This window comes from Pseudopodoces humilis, chromosome 7 (genome assembly GCF_049639895.1).
Source record: "Pseudopodoces humilis isolate 2021_Gansu_Grassland_sample_001 chromosome 7, ASM4963989v1, whole genome shotgun sequence".
NCBI lineage: Eukaryota > Metazoa > Chordata > Aves > Passeriformes > Paridae > Pseudopodoces > Pseudopodoces humilis.
The window spans coordinates 52,832,307-52,856,595 of NC_142206.1; the positions used below are offsets into that span (position 1 = coordinate 52,832,307).

Genomic DNA, 24,289 nt, shown 5'->3' on the forward strand with positions numbered 1-24,289 from the left:
CAGCAAGGAGTAAAATGTGCTGATCTCTGCATTAGAGCAGATGATTTAATTTCTGGGGATTTACTTTTCCTTCCTTTCAGCTTTGTTTCACTCTCCCTTTAACCACCTGGGCCAAACCTTGCTCCTGTGCAGCCTTCCCTTGTGTCTGTCTGGTCCTGAGGCACAGCAGCATCTTGGGACAGTAGCAACAACAAAAGCTGGGATGAAGAGGAGTGTTCTCCAGCCATGGGGAGAGTCCCACAGTGAGGGCTGCATTATTCTGACAGGTTATTCAATGATGCTGCAGTGAGCACCTGGCCCCAGTAATAAGTTTTGCTGGAGTTCCTGTCATTCCTCTACCCTGCCCTGTCCTACCCTAATGCTGGAGCAGGGGCTGTCCATCCTTGAGCAGGGTTTCACAGCCAGATTGGGGATTTTTGATGTCTGCCTGCTGGCCAGATGAATTCCAGCTCATTTAAAGTGAAGCGTCAGCTTTGGTGGGACAAGCAGCACTGAGAAGCAGCAGCTGCAGAGTACAGAAAGTAAAACTAAGGGTGTGGAGTGCATCCCAGCACTCGGGGTTTCAGGAGCTGTGGCACTGCTCTCTGCACAGGGTCCCATGAGCAGTTTCTCCCATCCTGGCTGTGCTGCAGGATGCTGAGGCCACAGACAAGCATGCACCTGCCCTCTGCACACTGCAGTCCTTTCTCCAAGCTCTTTTTTCCACGTATCCATGATTTATAATTTTCCCCCCCTCTATTAAAATACAGGACATCTCACTGCAGCCAGCATTCACCCTGAGAGTCCCCTAGGAGAGATTTGTGAGTGGTAATTAGAGTGCAGGAGCCTTTCACCTCGAGGACATCTCTCAGCATTGAGCTCCGTGGGCAGAAAGTGCTGACTGTGTTTTGGCTGATGCCCAAGCTTAGATCTGCAGCTCTAAGGAGCTTTCTCTCCTGGCACCTCAGTCTGTCTGCCAAGTTGGAAGCTAGGAACCAGAGGGAGTAAAAATGGTGGAATGGGGATGGTTTGCCTCCCACTCCTGCACTCTTAAATCCTTGCTGGCATCAGGTGAGAGTTTCTTGTGGTCTGTGACCCTTCCACTGGATGACCCTTACAAGAACTTCTCCAGTCTCTTCCTGGCCCCTAGTAAACCCCTGCATTCAGCAATTTTCTGCCCTTACCCTGCCGGTACCAGTGTCAGCTGAAGGGCAGCTGGGCCTCACAGCTCTCTCCTCGGCATGAGCCTCTCCATGCTCTCCCCCCATCCTTTTCTGCTCCTAACACACCCTTGGCAGAGACACGGGCCTGGACTGGCATGCAGCACTGCTCCATGCTGTGGCAGAGCACAGGGATGGTGCAGTCCCCCCTCGTGCTGCATCCCCCGGCACCGCCGCAGGAGCAGCGCGGGGCTGTGCTGGCGCTGCCGGCTAATGAGCGAATCAGCTGGTGGCCAAAGTAGGATTACGGGGCTGGGAGCTGCTCCCTTCCAAGCGAGCTAATTGAAAATCCGTGGAGGCTGTTATTAGCAATGACGAGGTACCGCTGTTCAGCAGGGGAGAGCGGCGTGGGATGTGCACGGAGCGTGTTCACCCCGACACCCTCCAGCTGGACCTGGATGCGTGGGGGGAGTGCGGGTGGCTCTGGTGAGCCCAGCTGGGCGAGTCCCACTCTCGCCTCCCCAACTACTTCCTCGGTGGCTTTCTTGGGTTCCCAATGGATGGCCAAGGGAACAGGGAGACTGGGAGGGGAGCAGAGGGCAAACAGAGCAAGGCTGTTGGTGCTGGGGGAAGCCTGTCCCCACCCTGGCTAACTCGCCGTTCCCTGCAGCTCCCCGGGCTGAGCCCATCACGTGCCCGGGAAGGTGCAAGGTCCAGCCGGGCAGGGATCGCCGAGCCGAGGAATGGCAGCCGGCTGCGAAATGAAGCCCCTGCTCTTCCTCCTGGCTATCCTGCAGCTCTTTGGTGAGTACGCCCAGGGCCCGGCCGCCGTGGCGAGCAGGGGTGGCCGCTGGGCGACCTCGGCATTTCGCGTGTGCTCCCGGCAGCCCTGGCTCGGAGCAGAGCTGCAGGCTCTGTCACCCACGGCTCCCTGAGCGGCAAACGGGACAAGGCATTTCCAGCCGGCCACAGGGAAGGCGGGCAGGGGACTGAGGCTGGGATAGCCGTGCGGAGCATGCCGAGCCTCTCATTTGAAGTCAGCAGCGCTGCGCTGCAGGACACGCTCCCTGTTGAATATGCATGTAGCTTTGATGTTCAAGGACTGCGCTTCCCAGGAGACAGGGCCGATTAAATAGCACACTGATATTTCCAGGGCTGGGGAGAGTGCAGGAATGCTCGGTGCTGCAGCCGGCTCGGATGCGGAGCCGTCTCCAGGGTGTGCCCGGCTGTGCCCGCTTGACCTGCGGGACGTGAGGCTTTGTGAGATGGGGCTGTCCTTTGGGCTGGAGCTCCGGGCCCTCCATCCCCCAGCTTCCCACGGGGGGACCGCCGCAAGGACTGAACGACTTGCCAGCACTGTCTGGGGGCTTTTTTTTCCTTAAGTTCTTTTCTGCTCTGAGCCAGCAAGGTGTTTATGTCCACAACACTGCGAGCAGCTGCTTGGCTCCAGCTCTTGCCACCGGCAATGCTTTTTTCCCTCTCGGAGGGTTTTAAAGAGGACTCGGCACGGGTGTGATCGCTCTGCCGGAGGGCTCCTTCAGGCACCCGGCGTCAGGCAGGGGGGGCCCTCTGCGCCTTGGACCTGCGCTCCAGGACTTCCATTCTGCTTAAAAAATCATCGTTTCCTGTTCATCTGGGGATGGCTACTACAGTCAGCGGTCTCAGCAGAGCCCCCGGCAGAGTAAAATAGCACAAATTACACCTCAAGGTTGATCCTTGTGCTCTGATGGAGGCTCTGCAGCCACATCGCACCCCATCATTTGGTGTAGCCGGGCCCCGGCTCTGTGCAGTGCACATCCCTCTGTCAGCTGCAGTCATTCAGAACCCCCCTCCCGCCCCAGCCTGGGCTGGTGTTCCTTCTCCACTGCCCCAGTCCCTTCCACCTCGGGCTTTCTACATATTTTGTAATTTTGTGGGTCCTCCTACAGAAAATATGATACATTAAAAAGGCAAAAGTAGGTTTTTTTGGTCATTTTCTCTTCTCTGTCTCATACTTGCTTGCCTGAAGCCATTTAATTCAGGCTGCTGGAGATTCATTCATCTTCAGCTGAACAAGCATCCCCCAGCCAAGCCTAGGCAATGTCAGGTTGGGAGGCTGCTCTGCTGTGCTTGTGCAATCAGAGAGGTCAGAGTGAAAATCCCCTCTGCCATGTCCTGTCGTCCCTGGCCAGCAGACTCATCCCTGTGGGGCCCCAAAGGCAGGACTGCCACTGTCCCAGGAAACCCCAAGGGGAAGAACCCTCTTTCCCAACATGTTTATGCCTCAGGCTGAAGTACACCACTGAATTCTCCCCCTCCAGCTCCAAGCACCAGCCTGTACTTGTGCTATATGTCCCATAGAAAATGCCCTTTCTTCTCTTGCCCTTAGTGGTATCCCAGCTCTGCGTGCCCACTCTGTACCTTCTGGAAACTGAAGGCTGAGGAATCTTTACTTGTTTTATTAGTCTGAGTGACAACAAAACCCCCTGCAAGGATTGCTTAACTACCAGGTCTATGTTATTCCTACCCTTTGCCTGCAGAATGCTTTCCTGCCTTCTGTCTGCCTGCTCAGTGTTTGTCCCTTGCTTCTCTTCCTGTCTGGGTGGCTAAAACCATCACCTAGACAAAAAAAAATCCCCTGTGTATGGAAGGGCTGTGACTGCTCAGCTGGGACAATGCAGGAGCTACTCTTGGGTGGAAAATCCCCAAATCTGGCCTAAAAATGCCAAGCCATCCTAAAGCACATCCCAGAGCAGGCTCCCAGCGCCTCCCATGGACTGGTTTAAACTGTTTTTTCTGTTCCCTCCCAGCTGCCACCGCTGCCGTGTACAAGCAGTGGATCCCCAACACCAATTTTGAAACTGCCTCCAACTGGGATAAAGGCAGAGTCCCCTGTGCTAGGGATGTGGTTCACTTTGAGAAGGACAAGGTATAGACATTTTAAATTTGTTTTTATCTTTGTTTTCACAAAACACTGTCAGGCATTGGAAAAGCCCTTTTACCTGGCAGGGCAAAGCACACTCAATTCTTGCTTTTCTTACAGGTTGTCTCAGTCTTCGTTGGGTCTCCCCATGCACTGGCAGACATGGTAAGGCATAGTGTGCAGAGGTGTAAGAGGGTGGGTGAGGGCAGGGCCAGTCCTGGAGCTCTGCCTGGTGGCACATTCCCCTGGTCCCCTCTCCACAGAATCACAGAATGGTTTGGCTTGGAAGGACCTTAAAGGTCACCAGTCCCAACCCCCTGCCATGGGCAGGGACAGCTTCCCCCAGACCAGATTGCTCCAAGTCCTGTCCAGCCTCCCCTGAACACTTCCAGGCATGGGGCATCCACAGCTTCTCTGGGCAACCTGTGCCAGTGTCTCATCACCCTCACAGTAAAGAATTTCTTCCTTATATCTAATGTCCTACTGTCCTCTGTCAGTTTAAAGTCATTCCATGGACTTTGATACTTTTTTTCATGGTCCAGCCAGACCAACGATGCCTGAGTTGGGGCAAGGGACAGGAGTCCTACAGCAGCCTAGGTTTCTCTGTACCATGAAACAAAAAAGCCCATTTCTGTTTGTTTGTTTTTTCTTTTAATTAGGGGAGATGAGAGAGAGTTCAGCAAAACCCAATTTCATTTGAAGGAAATTGATACTTCCTCCTCAAAAGAGGAATAAAACCCCCTCCATCTGATGGAGAGCTTGGCAGTAGTTGGCTGAGGAGCACCAACCCACAGCAGAGCAGGCACTAGCCCTGGGCAGAGGCTAAGTGAAGCTGACATCAAAATATCTCAAAATGAAAACAAACTGTTCTGGGAAATCCCAAAATGTTGCTTGAGGAATTTTCTTTCAAGTGCCATTGGGTTTTATATTTTTCTGTGGCATTATCAGTCTAGCTGTGGCAGGATGGGCATGACACCCTGCTGAAATGTGTGTGTTGAGTGATACAAGACTGGGGGGGCTCAGCTCAGAGGGGTTTCCTCATGTGGTTTTGCCCCACATGAGGAACTCTGCCCCAGAGCAGGCTGTCAGGCAGCTATGGAAACATGAGCTCTCAATCTCTGTGGCTTGGAGGGTAAAATTTAACAGGGAGGAATTAAAGGGAAAAGCAAACCTATTGCCCCAACCTGCCAGTGGGGGATGGGTCACCAGCGAGCCCTCTCTCAGTGCTGGGACAGGAAGAGATGGGCTGGATCCTGTTTAGAAAACCTCCTCCTCTAGACCTGTTGAGCTTGTGGATGAATTTCCTCTCTCAGATTTAGGGCAGATTTGCTCTTTTATTGGCCATTGAATTTGAAGAAGCCCTTGAAATTTATGTGGTGTAATTTGTTCAGGCTGTCTACACCACTAATAGTTTTGATGCTTTAATAACACCATGTGCCACATTTAATCCCTCTACAAATATTTGGAGAAGATACTTTATTTATATGGCATTTTAAATATGAATTTTTGAAGGAAAGAATGTACTGGGGAAATACGTACAAATATAATGTAATAAATGATGTGGAATTTACCCAGAGAGGAAAAGAGCAAAATACCACTCCAGTAGATTTTATTTTACTTACAGATGAATGTATAATATTTCTAAAGTACTTTCATCAGAGGCCTGCAAAGTGCATAATTGCAGAGCAGCGTCAGTCATTACGGCTGAGCCTCCCGCAGCCAGGCTGGAGAGCGGAGCTGAGCAGCCTGAGGAGAGGGAGATCAACACAACCTTTGCACAACACAAAACAACATCCATGGCCCTGCCCCCTGCTCGGGTGGATGGCTCCTATTGCGACTGAGGGATGGGTCAGGGTGCCCCTGTGACCCCTGGCTTGTCCCTGCCAAAGGACCCAGAGTGCTGGTGGGAGCCCCTGGGGACCCTCTGCTGCTTTGGGATTTCTCTGGGCCCCCGCTGCCGGCAGGCAGCTGCACAGGCTCCAGGTTACAGTGAATTTTGTAGTCCCACTGCTGTGCAGATGGGGAGGATTGCTAGGTGATCCATGAGGGAATGAAGCATCACATGGGCCGTGAGGGCACCATTCCTCTGCTGCACTGAATTGCACCGCAGGTGAGCAGCCAACCCTGCCTGTAACCTGTACTGCAGCTCACACCTTCCTCCTGAACATCACTGCCCCAGCAATACCCTGTGAACTGTCCCAGCATGTCTCTTAGTGAGGTAGTTAATATTTCTTTTTCATTTCAGCTCAGGCACTTCCCTCCTGTTCGCTGCCATGCTCTGCTGTTACCAGGTGATACAGGGACTGCCAAGGTTAGGGATGAAAGAGGAATTAAACCCACCACCTGAGCTGGGCTGCCAGTCATGCAAATGACATGAAATTTGGCAACCAGCTGGTTAGAAAATGAATTGGTCATGAGGCTTTTTGCAGAGAGTCTGGGCTGCACCTGTTCGGCTGCCAGCCACGCTCGCTGGAGCATTAATCACTTAAATCAGCAAGAATACATTAAGCTTTAGAGTCACCATGGAGATGCTATACAGCCTTTGGCCAAAAAAAAAAAGGCAGAATGTTGTTTGCTGTAGTAGCATGGAAGGAAGTTCATAGCTGAGGAGGGATTAGGCTCTCAGTGACTTTCATGAAGATAGTGCCTGCCATGGCAAGTGTAGGGGAGGAGGATGCTTGGTGCTGGTGGTTGAGGGACAGCATGGGATCTCCCATCCCAACTCTCCAGCTGAGTGGAGCTCCAGGCGGTCCTCCTGTCTCACCATTGCTTCTCTCCTAGACATTTATGTGAAAGCTCACTTCTGTATGGTGAGCTCTCCAGCCCCCCTCCCCATCCATCCCATGTGGGCACCAGCCAAGTGCTGGGAGATGCCTTCTTGGGAGGAGGCTGTTGGGGCACAGAGCCTGCCTCCCTGCTCAGAGATCACCCACTGAGCACCCAGCTCGGTGGTTATTTGAAATTTTAAATGGATCCCTAATTCAGTCACACACTAAATCCAAATCCAGCTTAAGTGTAAGTGGCTTTGATGCACAACCGTTGTGATTAGGCTGGATTTTCTATGGTATTTAGCTGCCTAAAGATGCAGATCAGTATTTAGCCAGCTTTTGGAGGTGCCTGAGACTAAATGTGCAGAAAAGATGGAAATGGAGGTGATGATGCCTGGCATGGGTGCTCCAGGGCAAGGCAGACTTTGGCTTTGTTTGTCTCCTGATGGGGGAGAAAGACTCCTGCGAGGGATTGGACCCTCTGGCTATGGCTGTGCTTCCAGAGGGAGCCAGGCCAGGGCATGGCAGCAGCAGTGAGCTGGTGTTTGCCCCAGTGACACCAGCCCTTGTGCAGTTTGTGCCTGAGCTGGCCAGCACTGACATGCGGGCCAGGGATGGATGCTGCTGCTTCTATTTTTGGGATGGCAGGAATCGGGTTTATTCACATGGGCAGAGCAGCCTTGCTTGACACCAGGGTCAGGACACTGGCTGGGGTTACTCAGCAGCCCTGACATCACCTTTCCAGCTTTAGCCCATTCCCGAGCTCTGCTTTGGGGTGACATCTGTCTGTGCCCTCTGCCTGCCTGCCCCACGAGGGGCTGCGAGGCTGGGCAAGGATTTGGAGTGTGTGGGGCACTGGGGTCTGACCAGGGACACCTCCCCCAGCCTTATATTTTTAGCTGCCTAATTGTGAGAGCAGAATGTACTCGGCTTTGCTGCAGGATGCTCCCGCTCGGTTCCTGGCAGAGATCGATCTGGAAATGCCAATTGCTCCCCAGGGGCACCGGCTCTAATGAATTGCCACAGTTCGCGCTAGTCCCAGGCACCCGTGCTCCCTCCCCCACCTCTTCCCAGACAGCAGGGTAATGAGACAACCAGAAAAGGCATTATTTTTCCTTCCCCTAAGATGAAGGTAAAAAATTTCAGGGGAGTGTGTGCCAGCACATAATTCCAAGATGGAATCCTGCAGTCTTTTCTGTGTCAGCATTCACACTTAAGGTGTGTGCTAGGAAAGGAGTTGGGTAAAACAGCCATTTACACTCATCTCCCTGAGTCTATTTGCTCATTTCAGGCTGGTTTCCAGTAGGAGGAGTTACTAAAGTCTGTGATGAGCTGATCAGCTTGCCAGCATCCTGGGCTGTAGCTGATGCTGGAGCCCGTCTGGCTGGGAAGCTGCTCCATGGATCGTCTGCCATCCCTTCACTGCTGAGCATGGCCCCTCTGCCCACACCTTGAGCCCCTTCCTGGCTTTCTCTGACCTTCTCTGTGGAGGAAAGTTCAGGAAAAGGAGTTTAACTAATCTGGAATAGATTTGGCGAATGGCTTTAAGCCTCTCTGTGTCTTCTGCATCCATAGCTCAATGTCTTCACTACCCAAGGGGCTTCCCATGTCCCTGTGACACCTGATTTCTGTACACTGTTGGGACCCTTTTGGCTAGAAGTGTGGGCTGGGGATCTGCAATCAAGTTAATGGGCTTTTTGGGTCTGTTGTTTGCTTTTTATCCTGCCATGGCTTTCACTGGGCCCTGCGGGGTGGTTTGGCAGGGGCTGTGCCAGCCAGCACCTTTGTGGGATGCCAGGAGCTGTGGCTTCTCTGTAGGGATGGGCAGGACCATGATGTGCTGGGAAGCTGATGTGTCAGGCCACCCCTGTGCCAGGAGATGTGATGGCAAGGCCAGGTTGGGCAGGTGCTGTGGGGAGCCCATGTGCTGAAACACAACCTAAAACGTGAGGAGCAAACTCAGCAGGGGCCAGCTCTGGCATTAATGACAGTGCGGCTGTGCTGCTGCTGCTGGGCAGGAGGGGAGGCAGGCACAGGCAGGAAGAGCTGCCAAGCACCTCGTTAGCTTGCAGGAAATGACACTGAAATGATGATATCCCCTGGCACCCCCCTCCTGTGCCTGTGCTCCTGCCTGCTGTGGGTCAGAGGCAGAGGGGATATTGCTGGGACCAGAGCAGGGCTGTGGGCATCCCCTGCCACTGCTGGTGGGGCCCATGGACAGCAGCACCAGCTTCTGTGCCCCAGCCTGCATGAGCACGGGCTTCATGGGGATACAGGCTGCATGAGCACGGGCTTCATGGGGATACAGGCTGCATGAGCACGGGCTTCATGGGGATACAGGCTGCATTTCTGGCCTGGCTTCCTTGGGAAGCTAAACCCCCATTCCTCATGGGACCATGTGCTGGGGCAGGGAGGTTTTTGGGTAGCAAGGTGCTACTCCAGCAGCAGGTGACCCTCCTCGGCTCACACACATCTTGGGTGGCAGGAGGTCATCCTGCCTTGCCAGGGACCTGGACTAGCTGCTGTGGGATCAAGGGCCGTGGCAGGAACAGGCTGTTTTTGGCAGCCAGCTGGGGGTGTAGGGTGGCATGTGTGGCTGAGGGGAAGGACACTGTCCTGAGGGACAAGCTTCACCTGGACCAGAAGGTGAATAAATGAAGCCCCAGTAAGGAACCCAAGAAATGCTGCTGCAAGCAAGCCCCTGGCAATGCTCCGGAGTTGTCAGAGGGATTCACCTGTGGGTGAACCTGGCCCTGTGCCTTTCTGGGGTGTCAGCCAACAGCTGGATATCACCCAGGCACCACCACCAGCTGCGCTGAGACCCTCAGCCCCAGCAGGCACTGGGAAAATCCCTGCTGTTCCCTCCTGTGGGCAGAATGGGCAGAGCCCACCCACCTGCTGCCCTGGCTGCCTGCTGCTGCCTGTGGGCTGCCACTGCCCCAGCAGGGCAGTGCTGGGAAAGGTGATGTGGAAATCATCTCCCCTGAGCATTATTGCTTGTGGTGAGTTACAACAACCTGTGTTGGAGCAATGGCCCACCTGCATCCTATCCCAGTGCTGTTTTTCGATGGAGGGCCAGCAGCAGCAGCACCAAAGCTGCTCCTGGGCTGGGTGCCAGGCAGGGGGTGCTGATGGCTGCTGACCTGCCTGCTGGTGCAGCTGTGGATGCAGCATTGTGGAGCTCAGTGTGCCCAGGCAGTCTTAGTGTTGAATGATGGGGTGGGTGGCACCATCTCATCCAAGCAAGGAATTCAAGTGCATTGATGCTGCAAATGAAAGCAAGGCTGGGGGAAGACCTGGCGGCAATCACAAGTGTTGTTCACCCAGGATAAAGCACAAGTGCTGCATTTTTCCTGTGCTGATGATGGTGACAGGCCAGTCACAGTGCTCCTGTCACTCACCTCAGCCCAATGCTTGTGACTCAAGCAGAGGCAGGATGTGCCAGAGGCTGGTTGAAGCCATCTGATTGGAAAGCTATCTGTCAGGACTTTGCTATTTTATTTTTTTTTCCACATTTTGGAGGTTAGTTTCTTTTCCACTTATGCATTGGGGTAGCAGATTCCTTCTGGTAGTGCAATGCTGGGGCTGGTCCAAGAGCTACATTGGGTCTTGCCTCTGTTTATTTCTGACTTTGATAAGAAAAACAATGACTGTGTTTTAGTTGTCATTATACTTGATAATGATAACTGAGGAGATAAGTGATTTACCAGTATCAGGGATGGGAAATGACTAATGAGACTCTTATGCTCTTGCTGTATTAATGGCCCTGGAGTACAGGTTGGCAGGAGGAAGGGAAAGCAGATGAAACTGCCAGCTTTTTGGCTTTGGTCCATTGGTACCTGTCATTGCTTAGTTCAAAATGTACTTGGGAAGTGGCCCAATCTGTATGCAATTTCCATACTAAACTCCCAAAGGTAGAAAACCACTGCCCAACCAGAGTCTCCATTTGTCCTCTGCAGTGAGCTGAGATGCTTAACTTATGTTGGAAAAAAGAAAGGGCAAATGATTTACAGAGATCCACTGGATGATGGAGACACTCCTGAAATGCTGCCCAGTGGTGAGAATCTCAGGCAGGGCTCATGGTGATGTGCAGCAGGGCTGCCTCAGTGGGCAGGGAGCCATAGCTGCAGGGCCCAGCCCCAGAAATTCCTGTGATAAAGCAGAAGTACAGAGCTCTTCCTGAACTTCATGCCTGTGGACATGAGGTATCTCTGTCGCCTGTCCTGCATCGTATTGTGTTGCATCTGAATTCCAGGCCTGGTGCTTGCAGTGTTTGGGTAATCCCAGGGTGTGAAGGGACATTGTGTGTCCTCGCTCTCATTTCCCTGCCACACTGACACCTGCATTAGCAGCTTCCTCTGGGCTTGGGAAGTCCAGCCAGCCTGAGATTTTGGCCTCAGCAGTGGAGGGGGATCTCCTATGGTGGCTGGAGAAGCTGCATCTTGTCCAGAGAGATCAGAAGCAAATGTTTTCAGAGCACAGGGGCAGATTTGGCCTGAGGCATTTCTCCCATCTCTCCTCTTGAGCAGAACTGGTGCTGTGTCCTGCTGGCCCATCCAGACCTGCTCTCCCTCCCAAGCACATGCAGCATGCACCACCTCGCTTGGTCATGGAACCAGTATTGTGCATCCATGTGTGCATCCCTAACTGAGCAAGTTACCCTCTTACACCTCATCTCCTCTCTTACCATACTGAACTCAGCCCCACCACATGAATCCTTGACATGTTTTCCTTCTCCCCTAGTTAGTTTGTGAAGGCCTGGATGAACAATCCCCTTGGACACCAAAGCTTCTTATGTCCTGCATGGTCATCACAGGGTGTTTGGGGAGCTCTGATCCACAGCCATAGTCAAAGTGGTAACTAGAGGGGAGAGAGCTGTCAGACAGGCAGGGATGAGAGCAGGGACTTCCCAGCCCAGTGGTCTTGATCCAGCCACAACACTCACAAATGCCAACTTCAGCAGCCTGGGAAAGCGAGCAGACACCAATCATGGTCCTGCTGTGTAACCAAGCCCCTCACCAGCAGCTGCTGGCTGATTTTCCTTCTTCCACCCAAAGATCCCTGCAGCTTTGGGTCTGAGTGCCCAGAGCTGACTGCTGTGAAGAGCTGGTACCCTGTGCTGGTGAAAGGATCTGCTGCATCCCATCCAAAGCCCCACACAGAGCAGCTCAGATGGGCCCCAGCAGCCAGCTGGCCACCCCTCCTGCCTGGCCCCTGCTCACACAGCCACACAGCAGCTCACAGAGCCTGCAAACCGGGCAAGAGGCAGTGCCCAGGGACCCCAGGCTGCAGTGGCCCAGCCAGTCTGGGAGAAGGGACTGGGCTGGCAGTGCTGCTGGTGCTGGCCTGAGAACAGGCAACAGCTGACTGCTCCAGAATGTCCCATTGCCTGCTCCTGCCTGAGCTCACAGGAAAACAAGCCAGGACACTTGAAGTGAAGTACAGCATTTTGTGGTTGAAGCTGGCAGCATTGCCTTCACCCAACTGAATGCAGGCCAAGTCCTGAGCCTCAAAATGGAGATGTTTTGACGGCTTTTTCATCTGCAGCTAAAGGACATGATGCCTTTTGTATCCTGGCAGACCTTTCAACTTTTTTCAGTGCTTCAGTACTGGACAAATTTCCTCTACTCAAAAGTAATAAAAAATCAGAGAACCTGATGGCAGGACACAGGCTGTGGTCTGATGGAGCAGTGTCCATAGGCAAAGACTTCTTCCTGGCTGGCGGAAGACTCTGGGCACATGTTGCCCCAACCTCAGTTATTCCCAGTGCCATTCCCTCTTGCCCAGCCCAATGTATGGCATTGCTGGGCCCAAAGCAGATGGTGCAGAGGAGCACTGTGGGACTCTTCTTGGTGGCAGCCACCCTCTGCTCTCTATTTTGGCTTCTCATGCTTCCTGAACCAAGACGGGCTTGGCCTTCAAAGCACTGCACCACCAAGGCATTAAATGTCTTAACAGGTGCCTGCCTACAATTTGGAGGTGATCTTTTGCCTTGTCCACATCCCCCATGCCTTCCCCTTGGTAGCCTCTGAATGGGACTGAGCATCCTCAGGCAAGACTGGCCAGGGACAGAGAGCTATCACAGCCACCTGCAGCAGTCAGCCATAAGTCTTGCTTTCTCTAACCTATATACATATTTAAAGACCAATTAAGTAGATGAAACCTTAAAATCCCATTTAACTTTTTCTGCCTGAGCACAGGACCCTGTACATTCTCATAACTCAATCCTGGAGGGCTTTCAGCTGCTGTTGGGGAGTGGATGCTAAAACACGGGATAGAACAAATTAGAGAAGGGAGCCTTGAGCATCACTGACTCTAAAATATTGGGAAAAACCATGACTTCCTCTCTGCAATTTCTAAATGTAAAATAAGATGGGCTGGGCTGAATAACCTGTTTGCTGTGAATGAGTTGTCTGAGTCAATCATTTGCAGGGCCTGTCCCAGAGTTAGCAGTGCTGGCTGGTGACCCATGTGGCCACAGTTTCTTGCTGACAAGGTTCCCATGGCAGAGCTGTGCCTGTTGTGGTTTGTCAATGGCCAGGATGAAGCCAGGTCAGAACTGTGACCCTGCTGGTGATGTCCTACACAACAAGAAGGGTGTCTGGCTGTGGCAAGCTGCTCCAGATTCCACTGTGTGTTCCCCTTAGCTTGTGCTCAGTGCAAATTCACTACCTGACACTGTACCAAGCACAGCCAGGGCCCCTGAATTATATTTTGTGGGGTGAGCATAGCTCCTGGAGGTGGGAACCCATTGAGGGGGCCTCTGGCACTTGCAGAATAAGGTTGGGTTTTTCTTGGTGCACCAGCCATGTATAAATCCATTCCTGAGCTGCTGCGAGTGTGTACAACAGAAGGAAGAAACCAAGAGCTTATTTTGCTTTTTCTTGTTTCTCTGAATACTTTTCTGTGTTATGGAAGATAAATCCAAACTGCCTCTCCCCATTGCAGGATCCCCAAAACCAGGAGCTGATACTTTCCTATTTACATGGGCAGGGTAAGGGTAACTCCTGATAACTGTAAAGTGCCTGGGAGACTGTGAGTGTAATAGGCAGCCTAATAATTAGCAGAGTTATTTGATTACAAGTCTGGGTGGCTGGCAGCAGGACAGTAACACTCTGCATCCCTTCATCTAGTACCTGCCCCTGAACGGAGAATTCGTGCTGGCAGCTGGTGCAGCATTCACAGCTTTCGATGGCAGCTGGGATCCAGGCTGTGACTCAGGTATTTTGTGCCCAAACCAGGCACCCCATCAGCCCGTGATGAATCATGCAAATTCAGCCCAAATATCTCTATGAAGGTCCTGCCTCAGAGCAAAGTGAATCACTCCTCTCCAATACTCACCTTTTCTTTGATGACCTCTCTTATATCAGATCTTTTTTTCTCCTAGATCACCTGTCTCCTAAAAAGGTAATTATAGTAGGGAAGCCTTTGAAGCTGTAGCAGAGAGGCAAATATTGTTTATATTTTCCCCTGCCTATTAAGCATGTAGCCACATCAAAGCCCTTATTTTCTCTGCCATGGTGTTTCTAAAGAAAACCAGTAAGGAGTTACATGCGGGTGAGCCAAACCATGGCCATCACAGCAAGCTGTCCTTTGGCCCCACACACGCATTCTCCCCTCCCAGCCTCCGTGGCTGAGACAGCAGCTTTGTGTCATTGGTGCCTGCTATTATCTGAAAGCTATTTTCTAGGGAGGTGTATTTTGGGTGCTTAAGAACTACCCCATGCTTTCAGTGGCAAGTAACTTCCTCTACAGGAAGGAAGCATTCAAGCAGAGCATCTGTGCCTGCACTCTGAATGGAAAAAAAAAAAAAAAGAAGAGAGAAAAAGTCTAAATCAGTCTCCCCAGAGGAAGGACTGTAGCTTAAGACTGTCTGGAGGCACTCTGAAATCCTTCATCCCTATAATTTTTTTGTTTTGGGGCTGTTTGCCCCCCAGCAGGGATGTTCTGCCATCTGTGCTTGGCACTGGGCTTTTCCTGCTGACCATGCACCTCTCCCCTGAAATCAGCTGGTGTTTCTGGGACAACTTTCACAAATGGACTTCTTCAAAGCACGATTTCAAAATGAATGCAAATAATTCAGTCATTAAGTATCTGCATGCTGGCTGAATTGGTGAAGGGTCAGCTGCTGGGAGGGGAGAGAGGCAATCAGGGCATGATGAGATTAACCAGGGAAGCAGGGAGATGGTTAATGGTTAAATAATTGATAGTTAAATGGGGCACTGGCTTTGGGGTTACCTGCTGCAGGGAACAGGGCCGGTCACATCTCTGCAGACCTGCCAGGCTGCTGGGAAACTGGGACATGAATTATCATACCCATTTTTATCAGGTTTAGCTGTTACTCAGCATTCAGGCAGATGTTTTTCTCCTTAACCAGAAGGATGAGCTCTAAAAAATGAGGGAAAAGTATCCTGTGGGATGTGGGCCTGGAAGCCTGCAGGCAGATGTGGGATTTAGGCTGAGACCCCAGCCTTGAGTTCTGGGAAGCCTTGCCAAGCTCTGGGAAATGCCTGCGGTGGCTGCCCATGAGGCTGATGCCAGGCCCAGCCCTTGGCTCCCTGCCCACAGGCTGAGATCCTTCACTTCACCAGACAGTGCCTGATTTTACCAGACCAGATGCATCTGCTGGGGCTTCGGATTTGGGTTATGCTCAGCCTTTCCTGTCCCTTTTCCAGGTGGAGCAGTGAGGTTTGCTGATGCTGAGCACCATGCGTGGTTTGACCCCACGCTGTGGCAGGATGTTCTCCCCAGCGGGGAGCTCAAGCCAAGCGGGCCCATCTTTTCTGTGGACGAGGAGCGCGTCCCGTGCCGCTACGATGATGTTATCTTCCAGCCCGAAACCTCCTTCCGGGTAAACACCGACTCATGGCAGCCAGTGATTCACCTCCGCAGCATCTCTGTCATGGGCCAGGTGAGGTGGGGAGGATGAGAAACTGGCTCCACGCCTTCTCACCCCAGCCCCGAGGAAGGAGCAGCTGGAGATGGGGGAGCAGCGCTGCACAGGGAGATGGGGCACACCCGTGGGGCTGCAGCTTCGTGAGCTGCTGCTGCGGGTGGCCTCCATGGCTTTCTGCATCGAGCGCTTTGTTATCGCCTCCCTCCCTGCAGTGTGGGAGCGCAGGCTGTCTCACTGTGCACGTTTCAAAAAGGGCCAATATGCACGGGTCCAACCACCCGTAAATGGCAGCTTCTCTGGCTCCCAGGGGCCGCTCCCTTCCCAGACACGTGTCTGCAGCCGTGCTGCTCAGGGACCCTCTGGGGACACCTCCCTCCTGCCCCCGACCTTAACATGGCCTGTGGCCCAGTGATTATCTCCCAGCTTTGCTTCAGCACTGCTCTTTAATTGATTGGGGGGATAATTATAGAAGCGCTGGCAGCCTGCTGTGCCTCAGCCTGGGAATCAGGCTCCCCATGAGCCCTGTCCCTCCTGGTCAGAGGAGCAGAAGATCACAGGCGCTGCAGCAGTAAACACAGGCTCCTTCCAGGAGTGGGAGATGCGGCAGGCGTTTCATAAGTTATTTATTATTTCTACTGCTGCGCTGGCTGGGATCTGCCGTTTCGGGGCCAGGCATTAGGTAGCTGCTTTTTGAGGAACAGACTCAGCCGGTGCCTAGGCGGGTGCAGGCGAGTCTGAACAAGGCAGCGCCCCAGTGGAACTCACCCCAGGCACACGTAGCCCCAGGGATGGAAAGGTGGATGCTCTTGGGTGCTCAGAGTGATGCTGGTCCTGCTGATGCCTGGGGACCACCCCGTGGCACATCATCCCCCCCAGGGACCACTGCTGGCTGTCCCTCAGGGCAGAGGCTGCTGCTGAGCAATGAGATGGAAGGAGAATGTGCTTTTTGTATCATAGCGTATTTCCTAAGAACTGACCTTATGAGCTTCTCTGTGCCTTTGTAGCCAGCCTACTCTGTGCTCTTTGATGACTATTTTCACCCCAGGCTCTCAGAAATCTGCCTGTTGTGCCAGAGCATGGAGACACTTCCTGTGGAAGAGAGTGGGTGAGGGAATCACCAATGACTTGGCAGGATGAGGTTGGTTAGTCCAGCTCAGCCTTTGCTAATGCCAAGCACCTAGAAAATCTTCCCAGAAAGAAGGAAAACAGCTCAGATCCAGCCCCCTTTCTCCCAGAAGTGAAAAGCTGGTAACTTGAATTCTCTGAGCCAGCAGAAGGATGGAAAGCAAAATAAGAAACAGCCCAGCCATCTCATTGCCATTGTTTTTTGTTTTAGAGAGAGTTTTTCTGTTGGTCCAGGGGAAAAGATGGAATGGGTGTATTGGCGGGGTTTTCCTGCTGCTGCACTGTCTGCAGCAGGGCTGCCCAGTGATGGCCATCAGATGTGGCACCAGGTGTCCCAGCAGCACAGCTGGGTGCCTGGAGACAGCACTGGGACCTGTCTTGGGATACTCACCCTCTTTGCTGCTCTTCCCTGCACAGGAGCTGAACACCCCGTCATCCTGGGCTGGGTACCTGGGGGGCCCCTCTGCCCCGCTGCAGTTTCATGGCAATGGCACTCTCCAGGTGACAGGCACTGGCTGTCCTGATAAGTCTGGCTGTGCCTGTGGGAACGGCCCGGTGAGTCTTCCCTTTCCCCTTTTGGCGGCTCTAGTGCAGTTTGTGGGGCGAGGGACTGACACTGCCCTGCTCTCCTTTAGGATGGCCCCCGCATCTGCGCAGCCCTGCTCAGGGCATCAGGGAGGCAGTGCCCAGAGCCAGCATGCCAGAGCCCTTTGCAGCCCCTTGGCCACTGCTGTGGGGTCTGTGGTGAGTGGGGGACATGGCCCCCTATTCCTCCTCCCTGCCATGCCAGCTGCCCCAGCGTGCTTCCCCTGGCTCCATGGGGGAAAATTGGGTGCAGGGGGTGCTTGCTGCTGGCTGAAAGCTGAAGTTTTGCTGTATCACTGCTGCCAAGGGTCCCGTCTGTGGGTCCCATGTGCAGATCCCATCGTACCACCTTCCCAGCACATTTCTCTGAAGAGATCCTGGCTTTTGGAAGCCTGTTCTGAGTCACAGCCCTTCGTCCCTGCTTCTGGTTTATCCTGTCAGGATGTCACAGCTCGTCAAGCTAATAGGGCTCTGCTGAGTTTATGCAGCCAAAAACATGCAGAGGAAATGCAACCTTTTCCACTGTAATGTCAGCTTCCCAACAACCAGCTTGTTTAATTTCATTTAAAATAAAAGCATGCAGATTGACAGCATTCTCTCTGCAATGAGAGCTCCTCCATTAATCTGCATGAAATGTTGCTAGGGGCAATTTTTCATGCACAACTGTACCTGGATACTTGGTATATGATATTTGGTATGTCATACCAAATTTATTAAAATGGTGCCATGTGTTTCTCCAATGTGCTTCTAAAAGCATAGTCCCTTACAGTCTTTAGGACAATTTAAAATTTCAGAAAATGCTTAATTGTATTTTTCCCCAGGAAAATATTTGTCTCCATGACTGCAGTGCAGTGGTGCAGGGACCACAGGTGTTCCCTCCTCTCAGCCTTCCCCCCTAAGGCCAGGTTTGTGCTGCTGTGCCACAGCCTCATGGCCCCAAAAGCAGGGACATGAAGAACTTCCCACAGGGATAAGTGGGAGAAAGCTTTCCAGGGAAAGCTCCTCTCCAGAGTATGTTGGAAAGCCAAAAAGCCTTTCATTAAACCCAAAAGGACCAGCAAGGGAGGTTTCTCTCTGAGCCCAGCCAGACCAGTTGCGCAGGGTACCAGAGGGTCCCCAGTGCCTTTCCTGGCAGTCAGAGCTGCTGTGGCTGCTCTCTGCCCACAAGTGGTGACAGTTTGATGTCTGGCTGCTTTCTGGCTGCAGGGGCCACCATTAACCTGGATTTCACTCCTGAGTTTGACCTGCGGAAGTACCAGGACAGATTGGTCCAAGAGTTGCTGAGCCAGGTACGTCACCCTGTCAGACTGGGAGGGGCTAATGAAACCACAAGCCACTGGCCACATCTGCCGGTGACTGGATGCCTGTGGGACTGTCTGGGGCTGGCACACGGTCCCAGCGATGCCAGGGGGCAGCTCACTCTGCACAGCCCTGAAGGGCCCACCAGCCCCGTGTGACCTCTGGGATGTGCCCGCTTGCTGTGGGGCTGGGTCCCTCAGTCCCCACCACAGCCCCACCATCCGCCCAGCTCAGGGCAGCAGGAGCTGCTGATGTGCAAAGGGGGAGGGTGCAGGGGGCTTGCTGGCAGCTCTTCCTGCTCTAGGAAGCAGAGGAGGTCAGCTGGGGTCGCAGGGGAGTGCAGGACACAAGGCTGGGGTCATGCTCACCTGCAGCAGGGCATTCCCTGGCCTCTGGCCCGTGCTGAGCTGCTTTTCCATTCCCCAGTAGGCAAGCACTGGGTGGGTGACTGGCACTGGTCAGCTCTCAGATGCTCTACAAAGCATCACTTCATGCTGCTGCCTGTCAGACACAACATGGTACCCCTCCTCTTTGCCAGGGGCTGCCGGGGGAGGAGGTGTGCTCTGCGTTGCACTGGGAGGTTCGATACCAGAGTATTGCTCTACTGATCCTGAGCTGAAAGCTGTCTGCCTGCCCTCCTTACAGCCACACATCTTAATACAGCTTTTAATGGGTGTTATACATGAAACAGCTTTCTCAGCGTGCTCTCCTGCATGGGGGCTCATTGTGTGCCGGGTAGGCACTGGTCACAGCTTGGGAGAGAGGGGATGTACAAGCCTCTCCTTCGGGAAATGCACCGACACTGCCGTGACGGGGATGGCAGCTCTGTGGTGGGGCTCACATGAAGATTCAGGTGGGCCTTGCAGCTGCACCCATGGTGCTGTCTGGAGATGTGACTGATTTGTGCCTACCCTCTCACGGGCTTTACGTGTCTCCTTTTGTTTTGGGAAGCCCAAATACGCTGGTGTGCAGATGGCCATATCCAAGGTGCACAAAGCACAGACCTTCCTGGGCATCACATCCCGGAGCACCACTCCTCTCATCCAAATCGTGCTGATTGATGACAGAGCAGGAGTGCAGGCGGGCACCGCTGCGGAGCAGCTGGCAGGAGACATCATGGAGAGCATAGCACAGCACGGTAACACCCTGTACTCCTCAGCAGGTCCCCTGCAGGTGCACCCAGACCCACTGCTGGCCAGAGCTTTGTATTCCCTGCCAGCAGCCCACATATCCAGTGGGGTTTGAATGTCTCTGAGGATGGAGATTCCACATCTCTTGGCAGCCTGTTTCCACAGTGACCATCTTCGCAGTAAACCAGTTTTTTATATATAAATACTTGGATAAATATAGGTATTTAAGTAGAATTTACCATATTCAGAATCTGCCTGTTGCCTCTTGCCCTGTCACTGGGTGCTGCTGAGAAGAGCCTGGCTCAGTGCTCAGCTGTGTCTCACCAGGGCAGGGCAGAGCACAGTGGAAGGGTCACCTCCCTTGCTCTGCTGGCAGTTCTCCTCATGGAGATACCAGTGTGCTTCCATGCCACCTCTGACCCTGACCAGCTTGGGCCCCCAGGTCCCTGTCTGCAGAGCTGCTCTGCAGCCAGAATGCTGCTTGTGGAGGCAGACAGTGGAAGCTGGCAGATGCTGATGGGCACACAGGTCACAGCCAGGGGACCTGGTGGTCGCTGTGTGGGTGGCAGACCCACAGGGGCTTGTCCCCATTGAGTCCATTCCCCTGTGAATCCCCTCTCTGTTCCCAGGGAAGGCGATCAACAGGGCAAGCAGGGCCAGACCCAGCTGAGGGCTCCCTCTGCCATGGGTGTGGGGATGTATTGCCTTGTACAATCCTCTTCCCTGTTTCTTCCCAGGTGAAGAGCTTGGCATTGCAAGTGGCAAAATGGAAGTGGCCACTGGCAGCACTGCCAGCAGGCAAGAGGGGAGCCACCCAGTGAGCAGGATCACAGCGGGGACAGTCATGGGGCTCCTCTTCGCTCTCCTCTTCCTTGGAGGGATCCTCTTTCTCTACAGGAAGGGAAAGCTGAGGTAGGGATGAGGCTTCTGCCAGCAGCAAATACTCAGGCTGCCTCTGCTTGGGAGCAGCTGCCAGCCCAGCTGTCCTTCCAGCCTGGCACACAGGGGCACACAGTGCTGCCTGGAGCTCCCACAGAGAGGGGCATGGCCTGGCAGCTGCTACCCCCAGCATTGCTGTTCATAGAACCACAGCATGCTTTGGGTTGGAAGGACCTCAATGATCATCTAGTTCCAACCCCCTGCCATAGCCAGCGACACCTTCCACCAAACCATGTCTCTCAGAGCCCCAGCCAGCCCGGCCTTCAACACTTCCAGGGATGGAGCATCCACAACTTCTCTGGCAACCTGTGCCAGTGCCTCACTGCCCTCACAGTAGGGAGTTTGTTCCCAATATCTAATCTAAACCTGCCCTGTGTCAGTTTAAAACATGTCCTTGCTCCTCATGGTTTACTGGAGGTGGGGTGGCTGAAAGGCACTTCTGTACTCCTGGGCTGTTGCTTCGTTCTCCTCCATGACCAGGAGGAGCTGCCTCTGGGCAGGGTGCAGTGTGCTCGGGTGGGAGCAGGGCTGCTGCAGCTCAGCTGGAGCTCTGCACAGCCTGGTGACATCTCCTGTTCTTTGGCACCGTTAGTTTGCAGCCCTGCTGGGGAGGGGAGGACTGAACCTGCCAGCTGCTCAATAGAAATGCATCAAAATAATGCAAAATGCTTGTCCACAGCTTCATAACCATTAAAGGGAGAGAGAGACAGCATTCAAAAGCAAGTGCAGCTTCTGGTGCATTGCTTGTTCACACAGCATGGAGTACAGAGTGCAGGTCCCAGGGGAGGGCTGGAGGGTGCACCTGACTGTACCTCAGCTGGGAGTTAATCAGAAATACCCCTTCTCCATCACCTTTTTCCCTCACAGCTTGGAGATGGGGCCTGGCAGTGTCCACAGCAGGTGCTTGGGGCACCCACCTCTGCTCCTCCCACATGCAGCCACCTTCACGTGGAGGGTTTTGCAGGCTTTACTGGCTGCCTGCTGAGCCACTGGGGGTTTCTCATTTACCCAGCTGTGGACAAGTGGGGTTGACTTTACGCCTTTTATAACCAGGGTCTGGGAATTGCTTCAATTTGCATGTGCAAAGTACATCTGTGCCTGCCAGAGGGTGCTGAGTACCCTGATGCTGGGACTGCCTTGTCACAGGCTCACAAGTCAGGCTGTTTGTTCCCTCCTGCTTCCTCCACTGGGATTTTGTCACTCTGCAGCAGTGGCCCTGGCCAGGAACACTTGTCCTGCTGCTCAACACGTGCTGACATGATATTTCCTAGCAGTAAAACCCATGCCTTCATTTAATTCCTAAATAAAACTCCCAGACCCATTATTGCTACTTGAGGATTTATCTTTCACTGATGCTTCTTTGGATGCTGGACAGGCCTTTGAAACCAGCTCTGTCAGCAGCAGGAGGGAATTTTGTGTAGCTGTAGGAGACAGAGCTGAACACGAGCCCAGGGCCTGTCCCACTCCTGCTATAGGTCCCCCTTATTTCCACTGAAAGGGGCGAGGCAGAGCTTCCCTCAGAGCTCTTGAGGTGATGTGCATGGCCCTGCTGCTGAGCCCACATGCAGGGGCGTGCTCAGCCACTGGGACCCTTAGGATAAAAGTAATGAAGAAAATAATACAAGTGGTGATGGTGATTAAGATCACAAAATGATAATATGATAAAAGTAATGATAAAAGTAAAGACAAAAGTAATGATAAAAGTAATGATAAAAGTAATTAGTACTTGCTGAGATTGCAGTGGGAACAGGTGTCAGCTCTGTGGCAATTCATTTAGGCCACAGGGAAGGAATGATTGCTCCAAAGGGAAGCCTGTGCTAGAGTTGTCTGCCTCTGCAAACTCCTCCCTCCAGAATGCAGGTCCCAGATCACCAGGCTTAATGATTTCTGCTGGATACAGCGGCTTTTCCCTGGGAAAGGGTACAAATAACCCATTTCAATAACAGCCTGACATTTTGCCCCTGTACATTTTCCCATCCACCTCTTAAAGACGCGGGGTTTCAGCTGGGGGAGCTGCAGGGATAGGAGGGATGTGGATGGTGATACCCAGCTCTTCCCCAGGATGCCTGTCCTGCGCCCGCCCCGGCCCTGGGACAGACTGGAGGACCCGGTGTCCCCTGCACCAGCCAGTGACAAAGGCTTTGACAACCCCGTGTTCAACGTGGTGAGTCACCACTGCCAGGGACACCGGGGGTGCTCGGGGGTGGGAGCTGCTGGGTGCCATGACAGTCTTGAAAGCCTCCTGGGGTTACCCTGACGAGGGCCCTGCTTTCCCCAGCCCAGGAGGGGTTTGTGGGACATTCCCGTTCTCCCTCAGGTCACCAGCCTCTCGACTGCTGCAGGCACTCAGCACTGGGTGGGTTTTGCCAAGGGTTTTGCTTCTCTTCCCCATCGGTTGTTTTTCCTCCCTTGTTTTTGCAGGAGCCTCCAGATGCTGACCTTGGAGAGGAGACACCTAAAGATCTCCAGGTCTTCTACCTCAACCCTCTGTACGATGCAAGTGAGACAGAGACCTGATGGTGTGGACTCACGCTGGGGACAGACACCACTCCCTGGGGGACACTGCCACCTCTCCAGTCCTCACAGCCCCTCCCAGTCCCTCACATCACTCCTGGTGGGAGTAGGCAGAAGCAGATCCCACCTGAATAAAAGTTTCTGTGCAGTAAAGGAAACCACAGCAAACCTTCACTGTTGGGATTCAGTCACATGGACATGGCATCCCTGGTGTTACTTCTGGCTTTTAAACTGTATTTTGCAGGTGTCCATTCTTTTTAGACAGTTCAACATTTTGGGTCCCAGATGGTATCCAGAGAAGTGGGGTCTAGCTCAGCACCCTAGCTTTAGCCAGCCCTAATTTTTGCTTCAGGGCACACAGCAGGTTGAAGGAAGCATCCCTGGATGCATGACAGAAATACAGTGCTCAAACACGTTTTAGAATATGACCCAGAGCCTTCAGGGCCTGGACCCATTAGCTGGAAGGTTGTTTTGCTTTCCAGCAGTGTGCTCAGTGCTGGGGATCTCTGCTCAGGGTCCCCATTCCTCCTCTCACTCCTGTCCACTGGGTGCTGGTGAGGTGCAGTCCTGGTTAAACAATTCCCTCCCCTGGGAAGCTTCTGGAGCTTGTTCCTTCCCTCTGTGCCTGGACTGAAAGGTAAGAAACCCTCTTGGACCTTTGGGGATTTATTCTGTTGTTCCTTGAGGTGAGAAATTCTTCTCATGGTAGAAGGGGAAGGAGGTTTGATGCTGGGGTCCCTGGGCAGGGATGCGGGCAGGAACTGAGGGCTGGGGACAGTCACATCAGCCCATCTCTGATGAGGGTTGGGGCAGTGGCACTGAGATGTGTCAAACAGCATCATCTGCCCACAATGTCAGGCAGTGCTTCTTTATGGAGCAGGGCTGATGGGTGAGGCGGAAATTATGGATATGTATGCAAATGGATGCAAATTTACACTCTACTGGGTGTTCAGCAGGGCTTGTTGGCATATTCCATAAGGAAGCAGCTATTT

General features: G+C 53.2%; 1 protein-coding gene across 3 annotated transcripts; it reads left to right on the forward strand.

The window, feature by feature from the left end:
• The first annotated feature begins 1,508 nt into the window (after positions 1-1,508).
• On the forward strand, positions 1,509-23,465 carry AMN (amnion associated transmembrane protein). 3 transcript variants are annotated; one of them, XM_088057917.1, is made up of 13 exons: positions 1,509-1,625; positions 1,810-1,943; positions 3,929-4,047; positions 4,162-4,206; positions 13,943-14,030; positions 15,485-15,660; positions 17,248-17,385; positions 17,466-17,574; positions 18,622-18,704; positions 19,666-19,852; positions 20,582-20,756; positions 22,845-22,947; positions 23,205-23,465. In XM_088057917.1, the coding sequence occupies exons 2-13, from the start codon at positions 1,883-1,885 to the stop codon at positions 23,298-23,300; spliced, it is 1,380 nt and encodes a 459-aa protein (XP_087914043.1). In that variant the 5' UTR covers positions 1,509-1,625; positions 1,810-1,882; the 3' UTR covers positions 23,301-23,465. The 3 variants fall into 3 exon arrangements, with proteins under 3 accessions (XP_087914043.1, XP_005520168.3, XP_087914044.1); XM_005520111.3 differs by having other exon boundaries at positions 15,485-15,720; positions 23,205-23,463; XM_088057918.1 differs by lacking the exons at positions 3,929-4,047; positions 13,943-14,030 and having other exon boundaries at positions 15,485-15,720; positions 23,205-23,463.
• Positions 23,466-24,289: the final 824 nt, after the last annotated feature.

Excerpts from the sequence above, each read along its gene's own strand:
- AMN (XM_005520111.3), top strand. The coding sequence starts at position 1,883 with ATGGCAGCCGGCTGCGAAATGAAGCCCCTGCTCTTCCTCCTGGCTATC. Across the intron at positions 19,853-20,581 it reads GGAGAGCATAGCACAGCACG|GTGAAGAGCTTGGCATTGCA; the intron begins GTAACACCCTGT and ends GTTTCTTCCCAG. Across the intron at positions 20,757-22,844 it reads TACAGGAAGGGAAAGCTGAG|GATGCCTGTCCTGCGCCCGC; the intron begins GTAGGGATGAGG and ends GCTCTTCCCCAG.